Below are 11,095 nucleotides of genomic sequence, written 5' to 3'. Positions count from 1 at the left end.
TAAACAAAAACGGCATGGCTAGAGTGAACGCCAAGACACCGCTAATTTTACCATATATTTTGATGTGAACCAGTGTACCTAATGCCGTCAGCGTGATATTACAAGATCTTGGAAGGAAAATCGTGAGAAAGACATCAGCATCATACGAATCTTGTGCTGGCAAACTTCGAAAAGTTGTGCAAAACCAGTCTGATTTTGAGTTGAAGCTGTCAGGTATACCGAACCGTATTTTTCAGTCGTATTGCTCTGATAGTTTTTCGAGGTCATAGTAGATTGAATACTGAACGGCCAGAAGTATTAATGTGTGCAATAAAAAAAACAGCTGTAATCCTAGTTCTGTATGAAGAATATTGAAAACACGATATACAGTGGAAGCTTAGTAAATTATTGGTGTACCGGTAGTGTATGCAGCAGAAAGATACCAGTTCATTTATTATTTTTATTTCTTCAGTTTGTTTTTTATATTTTTCTGATTAGGTTGGTAATTGTGGTGATTTTGGTATGACTATTTTAGTTTCAGCCAAAAACATGATTACAAGATTTTGATTCATTTTTTCGGTGACACTTTTATGGCATTTTCATGGCAAATTATTTTTATTCTACTCCAGAAGGTTAGGTTAGGTTAGGTTATCTTCAAGAGTAAAATAAAAATCTATCTGTCTATACCCCGACACCCTAATCCCGCAAGGGGTGGCCACAGACAACATGCTTCCAAGTTACTCTGTCACCCACCATTAGACTGCCCTCCCCCCAACTCACTCCCCCCTCCCTCATATAATAATTTGCTATAAAAATGCTGCTAAAATTATCGTTTCAACCCCTACCAGAAAAATGGCATTGAAAAGTGTCATAGAATTGTGTAAAATGCCAAAAAAAAGGATCAAAATATCATAATTGTGTTTTTGGCTGAAATGATAATTTTACTGTGATTTTGTTTTCCTCTTGTTTTTATTCTTGATTTTTTTATGCAAGGAAGAAGGAATCAAAGGCCAGATTTGTATCAGGGAAGCATAGTTATAGATTTTTATTTATTTATGTTTATTTTTTTTGCCAGACGCCTTAATCCCATAAGGGGTGGCCACAAACAAATCACCTCCATGTTGCCCTTTCCCCTGCCATTTCACTGCCCTGCTCCCAGCTAACATCTCTCTCTCTCTCATGTACGTCTCGACTCCATCCCTCCATCTCATCCTTGGCTTCCCCCCCTCCATCTCACTCACATACACTCTCCTCATCAGTCTCTCATATACCTCTCCACTCCATCCCTCCATCTCATCCTTGGCCTCCCCCTCCCTCTCCCCCCTCCACCTCACTCACATACACTCTCCTCATCAGTCTCTCATATACCTCTCCACTCCATCCCTCCATCTCATCCTTGGCCTCCCCCTTCCTCTCCCCCACTCTCAAGGGGAAAAGAATTATCACCATAAAAATTATTATAAAAACATACACAGCAACCAGAAAAGAGTGTAAGTAAATTGGTAAGGTATTTCCGATGCTTATCATTCTTTTTCTGTGCCTGTCCTCCTCTCTTCCTATTTCTCACCATCATCCACTCACTTGATGTAGTGCTGCCTACTTCTTCCTTAGCCTTTATCATTCTTTTTCTGTGCCTGTCCTCCTCTCTTCCTATTTCTTACCATCATCCACTCACTTGATGTAGTGCTGCCTACTTCTTCCTTAGCCTTTATCATTCTTTTTCTGTGTCTGTCCTCCTCTCTTCCTATTTCTTACCATCATCCACTCACTTGATGTAGTGCTGCCTACTTCTTCCTTAGCCTTTATCATTCTTTTTCTGTCTGTCCTCCTCACTTCCTATTTCTTACCATCATCCACTCACTTGATGTAGTGCTGCCTACTTCTTCCTTCACCTTTATCATTCTTTTTCTGTGCCTGCCCTCCTCTCTTCCTATTACTTACCATCATCCACTCACTTGATGTAGTGCTGCCTACTTCTTCCTTAGCCTTTATCATTCTTTTTCTGTGTCTGTCCCCTCTCTTCCTATTTCTTACCATCATCCACTCACTTGATGTAGTGCTGCCTACTTCTTCCTTAGCCTTTATCATTCTGTCTGTCCTCCTCTCTTCCTATTTCTTACCATCATCCACTCACTTGATGTAGTGCTGCCTACTTCTTCCTTAGCCTTTATCATTCTTTTTCTGTCTGTCCTCCTCTCTTCCTATTTCTTACCATCATCCACTCACTTGATGTAGTGCTGCCTACTTCTTCCTTAGCCTTTATCATTCTTTTTCTGTGTCTGTCCTCCTCTTCCTATTTCTTACCATCATCCACTCACTTGATGTAGTGGTGCCTACTTCTTCCTTCACCTTTATCATTCTTTTTCTGTGTCTGTCCTCCTCTCTTCCTGTTTCTAACCATCATCCACTCACTTGATGTAGTGCTGCCTACGTCTTCCTTCACCTACCTTTATCATTGTTTTTCTGTGCCTGTCCTCCTCTCTTCCTATTTCTTACCATCATCCACTCACTTGGTGTAGTGCTGCCTACTTCTTCCTTAGCCTTTATCATTCTTTTTCTGTGCCTGCCCTCCTCTCTTCCTATTTCTCCCATCTTTCCTGTCACTTCTTATTGCTTTTCTTTCCTTTACAGGTGGCTTTACATTGAGTGACAAGCCAAATGGTTTCCTGTAAGCCAAGAAACCATTTACAACACTGGGTGGTAACCATATAACCAAACCGTACGTGTTCCCTACGTGTCAACAAGTGAGTTGGTGGAGGGTTAGTGCCCCTTCCCGTAAAACAACTAACTCAAAGACAAATGGCCACCCCTTACAGGATTATGGGCTATCTGGACATTGCTACTCCTCACCCTGCCCTAGGGTGGGAAAGGAGGTCTGAATGATGGTGATGATGATGATGATGATGATATTGATATTGATGAAGATGATGATGATGATGTTGATGATGTTGATGAAGATGATGATAATAATGATGTTGATGAAGATGACGATAATGATAATAATAATGATGAATTTTATTTTTTTACGTAAGTACAGGTAAATTATCTTGGACTTCATAATGTAAAAAGAACGGTAGGTAATAAGAAAAACATACTGGTTTGATTTAATTCAGATACGAGTAAAAACAAACGCTGAAAATCATGGGCTCCCGAGACTCACGCCGCATCCTAGGGCCGGACCGGAGCGTGGCCTATTCTCTGCTCCAACCCCCACACCTGCAGCCGTTCCTCTCCCCTGCACGCACACGCACTGACGGACGCACACCCACTGACACCAGAAAACACTGTGAGTCTCAAAATTTAGTGTGCGCATTTTACTTTTTTTGGTAGGTGGTGGCGATCATCATCCACTCACTTGATGTAGTGCTGCCTATTTCTTCCTTCACCTCTGTCATTTTTTTTGTGTCTGTCCTCCTCTCTTCCTATTTCTTGTCCTTCTCTCTTCCTATTTCTTACCATCATCCACTCACTTGATGTAGTGCTGCCTACTTCTTCCTTCACCTTTATCATTCTTTTTCTGTGTCTGTCCTTCTTTCTTCCTATTTCTTACCATCATCCACACACCTGATGTAGTGCTGCCTACTTCTTTCTTAGCCTTTATCATTCTTTTTCTGTGTCTGTCCTCCTCACTTCCTATTTCTTACCATCATCCACTCACTTGATGTAGTGCTGCCTACTTCTTCCTTAGCCTTTATCATTCCTTTTCTGTCTGTCCTCCTCACTTCCTATTTCTTACCATCATCCACTCACTTGATGTAGTGTTGCCTACTTTTTCCATTAACTTTATCATACTTTTTCTGTGCCTCCCCTCCTCTCTTCCTATTTCTTACCATCATCCACTCACTTGATGTAGTGCTGCCTACTTCTTTCTTAGCCTTTATCATTCTTTTTCTGTGCCTGTCCTCCTCTCTTCCTATTTCTCCCATCTTTCCTGTCACTTCTTATTGCTTTTCTTTCCTTTACAGGTGGCTTTACATTGAGTGACAAGCCAAATGGTTTCCTGTAAGCCAAGAAACCATTAACAACGCTGGGTGGTAACCATATAACCAACTCATATGTGCTTCCTACATGTCAGCAAGTGGCTTGGTGGAGGGTTAGTGCCCCTCCCCATAAAACAAATAACTCAAAGTCAGATGGCCACCCCTTACAGGATTATGGCGTCTGGCAATAGATAGATAGATAGATATAAAACAACTAACTCAAAGACAAATGGCCACCCCTTACAGGATTATGGCGTCTGGCAATAGATAGATAGATAGATATAAAACAACTAACTCAAAGTCAGATGGCCACCCCTTACAGGATTATGGCGTCTGGCAATAGATAGATAGATAGATATAAAACAACTAACTCAAAGACAAATGGCCACCCCTTACAGGATTATGGCGTCTGGCAATAGATAGATAGATAGATATAAAACAACTAACTCAAAGACAAATGGCCACCCCTTACAGGATTATGGCGTCTGGCAATAGATAGATAGATAGATATAAAACAACTAACTCAAAGACAAACGGCCACCCCTTACAGGATTATGGCGTCAGGCTATGGATAGATAGATACGTAGATAGATAGGCTTCCCTCTTCTGTGTCACCTAAATCATTCCAATATCACCTTACTCAGTATAATCTTCCCATTAATATTTTCCAGCCATATAAAAAAATAAATCACTAAGGAAGAGGTGTTAGGGGCGATGGATGTTGACTCTCTCCTGTCCCCTGCCATTTAGCTGCCCTCCCCCCAGCTTACACATCCCTCTCTCATGTACCTCTCCACTTCTCCATCTCATCCTCAGCCTCCCCCTCCCTCTCCCTCCCCTTCCCCCTACTCATATACACTCTCCTTGTTAGTCTCTCATTTTCTACTCCACTCCATTCCTCCATCTCATCCTCAGCCACTCCCTCCCTCTCCCCGCCACACCTTATTCACATACACTCTCCTCGTTAGTTTCTCGCTCTCCATCCTCTCCACTCCTTCCCTCCATGCCTTCCCTCAACTTCTTTCCTTCCTTCCTCTTCTGTCTTTCTTTCCTTCATTCTTTCCTCTTCCTTCTGCCTGTGGGTGACTTTACACTCCCTCTTCTGTCTTTCCTTCCTTCATTCTTTCCTCTTCCTTCTGCCTGTGGGTGACTTTACACTCCCTCTTCTGTCTTTCTTTCCTTCATTCTTTCCTCTTCCTTCTGCCTGTGGGTGACTTTACACTCCCTCTTGTGTCTTTCTTTCCTTCATTCTTTCCTCTTCCTTCTGCCTGTGGGTGACTTTACACTCCCTCTTCTGTCTTTCTTTCCTTCATTCTTTCCTCTTCCTTCTGCCTGTGGGTGACTTTACACTCCCTCTTCTGTCTTTCTTTCCTTCATTCTTTCCTCTTCCTTCTGCCTTTGGGTGACTTTACACTCCCTCTTCTGTCTTTCTTTCCTTCATTCTTTCCTCTTCCTTCTGCCTGTGGGTGACTTTACACTCCCTCTTCTGTCTTTCTTTCCTTCATTCTTTCCTCTTCCTTCTGCCTGTGGGTGACTTTACACTCCCTCTTCTGTCTTTCTTTCCTTCATTCTTTCCTCTTCCTTCTGCCTGTGGGTGACTTTACACTCCCTCTTCTGTCTTTCTTTCCTTCATTCTTTCCTCTTCCTTCTGCCTGTGGGTGACTTTACACTCCCTCTTCTGTCTTTCTTTCCTTCATTCTTTCCTCTTCCTTCTGCCTGTGGGTGACTTTACACTCCCTCTTCTGTCTTTCTTTCCTTCATTCTTTCCTCTTCCTTCTGCCTGTGGGTGACTCAACACTGAGTGACAAGCCAAATGGTTTCCTGTACACCAGGAAACCATTTACTATGCTGGGTGGTAACCATAGCACCAAATTATGGTGCCTGGTGGTTTAGTGGGTAATTAAGGCGCTCCAATCAGATTGAGCCAGTGCAGGTTTATATCCAAGGGGTGGTTGGGGTTGATTGCTTACGTAATGCCACTCAGGGATGAGTGAGGCTGGTCACTCTCATCTTAAATATCAGCACCAACTTGCCTAGCCCCGGCCTCCTACGCTCCTCATGGGGCAACACAGGATTGGATGATGATGATGATGATGATGAAGACAATGATGATGATATTAATACAATACTTCAGTGCTGCTTATGTCATTACAACTACTACTGCTACCACTACTAGTACTACTAGTACCACCACCACCACCACCACTACTACTGCTACTACTACTACTACTAATAATAATAATAATAATAATTATATTAATAATAACAATAATAATAATAATAGTAATATAATAATAATAATAATAACAATAATAATAATAACAATAATAACAATAATAATAACAATAATAATAATAATAACAATAATAATAATAATAATAGTAATATAATAATAATAACAATAATAATAATAATAATAATAATAATAAGCAACGTTGGGTCTGGTTAGTACTTGGATGGGTGACCGCCTGGGAACACCAGATGCTGTTGGCATCCCTACGTGTCAAGTGGGGTTGGTGGAGGATTAGTGCCCCTCCCTGTAAAACAATTAACTCTAAGCCCTTGGCCACCCCGTCTGGGATACATGGCGTCTGGCAATGAATGAACGAATGAATAATAATAATACATCAGTGCTGCTTCTATCACTGTAATTCTTATCATCATCGTCATCCATCTCTTTCAGTTTTCAGCGTAGGGTTAATCAGTCAGGCTAAGGGATCAGCGTACGTTGAAATTGGCAATACGAAGGTGATCTGCGGCGTGTATGGCCCCAGGGATGTACAGCGAGGCTTGGATTTCAGGATGGCATGTCAGGTGAGTGTGTGGAGACGGAGGGAGGGGGAGACTGAGCATGAGATGGAGGGAAGTAGAGGGAGGGGTTGACTGAGAATGAGATAGAGGGAGGGGGAGACTGAGGATGAGATAGAGGGAGGGGGAGACTGAGGATGAGATAGAGGGATAGGGAGACCAAGGATGAGATAGAGGGAGGGGGAGACTGAGGATGAGATGGGGGGAGGGGTTGACTGAGGATGAGATGGAGGGATGGAGTGGAGAGGTGCTTGAGAGAGGGGTGTGTGAGCTGGGGGCAGGGCAGTGAAATGGCAGGGGACAGGGCGACATGGAGGCGATATGTTTGTGGCCACCCCTTACGGGATTAAGGCGTCTGGCAATAGATAGATAGATAGACAGTTACTGAAGATGGAGAGGTGGCAATTTCAGGCCAAATTAGAGTGGAAAGAGTATAACATCGTATTCTGTAGTGGTGGCGCACGACTCTGAGGTTGTCATTATCGTACCCTGGCAACCTACCATTCAAAAGTGTGTCCGATTTTGTATCATATTATACACAAATCATATTATTATACACGAATATATTACTGTATACACGAATCATATTATTATGCACAAACACTTTATACTTGAATATATTATACATGAATATTATTATACACAGACATATTATACATCAATCACATGTGTCTCATATATGAAATCGGACTCACTTTTGAATGGTAGGTTGCCAGGATACGATAATGACAACCTCAGAGTCGTGCGCCTCGACCATAGTGAGAGATGTCAATTTTAGATCAAGTTGTAGTGAAAGGAGTATAGCCATAATTCTTCCCATCCATGTTTTGTGTGAGATGGCAAATTTAGGCCAAGTGAGAGCAGTGGAAATGAGTTATTTAAGAGGAGCCTGTGGAGTCACATGGAGAGACAGGCTGACGAATGAGGATATAAAGGAGCGTTGTGGTGTTGACGTGGATGTGATAGGAAGCGTTATGAGGAACACACTGAGGTGGTTTGGCCATGTGGAGAGGATGGAGGGTGAAAGACTGACAAAGAGAGTGTATGTGAGTGAGGTGGAGGGGGGAAGAGGGAGGGGGAGGCCGAGGATGAGATGGAGGGATGGGGTGGAGAGGTATATGAGAGAGGGGGGTGTGAGTTGGGAGCAGGGCAGTGAAATGGCGGGGGACAGGGCGACTTGGAGGCGATTTGTTTGTGGCCACCCCAAACGGGATTGAGGCGTCTGGCAATAGATAGAGTAGAAGAAGTATAGCATCATATTCTAGTGGGAGATGGCAATTTTAGGCCAAGTTATAGTGAAAACCATATATAACCGTTTTTCTTTCCCCGTTTAGGTCGTTTGTGAGGTGAAAGTTGTGCCATTTGCCTCTCCGATTAGACGACCGCCTGGCAGAGAATCGAGAGAGACGGAGATGAGTCAACAGCTGAAGGACGCACTGGAGTCTGTTATTATACTGGTGGGTGATTGTGGTGGTGGTGGTGGTGGTGGTGGTAGTAGTTGTAATAGTAGTAGTAGTACCAGGCCTGTAATTTTCAGCAGAATTTTTTAAGGTGCTACCCAAAATGTATCTATCTGTCTATCTATCTATCTATAGCCTGATGCCCTAATCCCGCAAAGGGTAGCCACAGACAATATGCCTCCAAGTCGCTCTGTCCCCCACCATTTGACTACCCTTCCCCCAACTCACTCCCCCCTCCCTCATATACCTCTCAACTCCATCCCTCCACCTCATCCTCGGTCTACCCCTCCCTCTCCCTCCCTCCACCTCACCTACATACACCCTCTTAGTCAGTCTTTCATTCTCCATTCTCTCCACATGTCCAAACCACCTCAGTGTATTTCTCCTAATCATCTCAACCACATCCACAGCCACCCCACAACGTTCCTTTACTTCTTCATTCGTCAACCTGTCCCTCCACGTCACTCCACATGCTCCCCCCCTCCCTCATATGCCTCATCTCCACCTCATCCTCGGTCTCCCCCTCCCTCCACTTCACCTACATACACCCTCTTAGTCAGTCTTTCATTCTCCATTCTCTCCACATGTCCAAACCACCTTAGTGTATTTCTCCTAATCTTCTCAACCACATGTATATATCACCATACTAAAAACTTAAAATTAAATTGAAGCACTTAAATTTGCAGACCATCCAATATTTTCTGTCTGTGCCTACCTCAGAGTTGACGTTTAATGAGGTATGTATGTTTAGTTATGGATTAAGATCTTGAATTCGGCTCTCTCTTGTATTTTGTTTTTCTCTTGGAAGGAACAACAATTGTGGCCTCGTGGCCTTTGGTTCCTCCTTCCTCGCATTTAAAAAATAAATAAATATAAAAAAAAATAATAAAAGGCTTCACATTCTGCCAGTCTGGACTTTCAACTCAAACTGTGATTAAGTTTAATAATTTAGCCATTTGTATATGAGAGAGGGGGGTGTGAGTTGGGAGCGGGGCAGTGAAATGGCGGGGGACAGGGCGACGTGGAGGCGATTTGTTTGTGGTCACCCCGAATGGGATTGAGGCATCTGGCAATAGATAGATAGATAGACATTTTTGTTGCACTACGCTGCACCATGACCAGGATTGTTGCTACATGCTGGCGGTAGGATTGAGGTTGAAATATACCACCCTGCCTTTTATTCTTTTGGAAAAGATAAAAATAATCAAAATCTAAGTACTGTACTGTACTATTATGATTTCATTTGATCCGTGTGGATTAAATTTATAAATATTCAGTCAAACGTGTAGAATTGTTTGAATTTTCAGCAAAACTTCTCCAAGTTTTTCTTCCATTCAATTTTCAGATTCAGCCCAGAAATTACAGTTCAACCTTATACCTCAACCTTATTTGAAATTTTGACAAATTAATATACAGAGATCACTGGGGGGCTATAGTCCCCCAGCCCCCCCAGAAATTATGGCCCTGTGTACAGTAGTAGTGGTGGTGGTGGTAGTAGTAGTAATAGTAATACTTGTAGTAGTGGTAGTAGTAGTAGCAGTAGTAGTAGTAGTAGTAGTAATAGTAGTAGTAGTAGTAGTAGCAGTAGTAGTATCAGTAGTAGTAGTTCAGTAATAGTAGTAGTAGTAGCAGTAGCAGTAGTAGTAGTAGTAACAGTAGTAGTAGTGGTGGTAGTAATAGTAATACCTGTAGTAGTAGTCGCAGTAGCAGTAGTAGTATGGTCTGATCCTCAAGTATATGCCTGTTTGGGTGACAAAATCCACCTCTGCACTGTGAAACAATCAGTGAATTGCATTTTTTCATGTTAAAAGGCTCATATTAATCCCCTTTGAGGAGAAAAAAAGATTGAATATTTTCCTTCACTATGATCCCTACACCTGCCCAATAATGACTACAAGTAAACACAGGTTCTAATGTATGTGGTACTAATTTTGGTAGGTGGGAGCACTCACTATCCACTCACTCGATGTAGTGCTGCTTTGGGTGTCTGCCCTTTCCTCTCTTCCATCCTTCCTCTTCTGTCTTTCTTTCCTTCATTCTTTCCTCTTCCTTCTGCCTGTGGGTCACTTTACACTCCCTCTTCTGTCTTTCTTTCCTTCATTCTTTCCTCTTCCTTCTGCCTGTGGGTGACTTTACACTCCCTCTTCTGTCTTTCTTTCCTTCATTCTTTCCTCTTCCTTCTGCCTGTGGGTGACTTTACACTCCCTCTTCTGTCTTTCTTTCCTTCATTCTTTCCTCTTCCTTCTGCCTGTGGGTGACTTTACACTCCCTCTTCTGTCTTTCTTTCCTTCATTCTTTCCTCTTCCTTCTGCCTGTGGGTGACTTATACACTCCCTCTTCTGTCTTTCCTTCCTTCATTCTTTCCTCTTCCTAATGCCTGTGGGTGGCTTTACATTCCATCTTCTGTCTTTCCTTCATTCTTTCCTCTTCCTTCTGCCTATGGGTGACTCTACACTGAGTGACAAGCCAAAAGGTTTCCTGTACACCAGGAAACCATTTACTTTGTTGGGTGGTAACCATAACACCAAATTTTGGCAGCTGGTGGTTTAATGCGTAATTATTGCGCTCCAATCGGATTGAGCCAGTGCAGGTTTATATCCAAGGGGTGGTTTGGGTTTATTGCTCATGTAATGCCACTCAGGGATGAGTGAGGCTGGTCACTCTCATCTTAAATGTCAGCACCAACTGCCTAGCCCCGGCCTCCTATGCTCCTCATGGGGATTGGATGATGGATGGATGGATGGATGGATGGAAAACTTTATACCAGTAACTTAAATGAAAAATGAAATGTGAATGTAAGTAGGAGTAATACTGTAATTATGTTTTAAGCAACGTTGGGTCTGGTTAGTACTTGGATGGGTGACCGCC

General features: G+C 42.7%; 1 protein-coding gene across 1 annotated transcript in view; it reads left to right on the top strand.

Annotated features, from left to right (window-relative positions):
* The window catches only part of LOC145395639 (exosome complex component MTR3-like), an 18,759-nt gene continuing 7,664 nt past the window's right edge, over positions 1-11,095 (top strand). The window contains exons 1-4 of the mRNA XM_080269208.1: positions 1-213; positions 3,093-3,265; positions 6,643-6,773; positions 8,102-8,224. Of these exons, the coding sequence (XP_080125334.1) occupies positions 3,121-3,265; positions 6,643-6,773; positions 8,102-8,224 (399 nt within the window). The 5' untranslated portion in view covers positions 1-213; positions 3,093-3,120. The remainder of the gene's footprint in view (positions 214-3,092; positions 3,266-6,642; positions 6,774-8,101; positions 8,225-11,095) is intronic.

This window comes from Coenobita brevimanus, chromosome 32, assembly GCF_032717465.1.
Source record: "Coenobita brevimanus isolate Jiangsu-jjx chromosome 32, ASM3271746v2, whole genome shotgun sequence".
NCBI lineage: Eukaryota > Metazoa > Arthropoda > Malacostraca > Decapoda > Coenobitidae > Coenobita > Coenobita brevimanus.
Note: the sequence above shows the minus strand (reverse complement) of the source record. Positions and strands in the feature narration are given on the sequence as shown.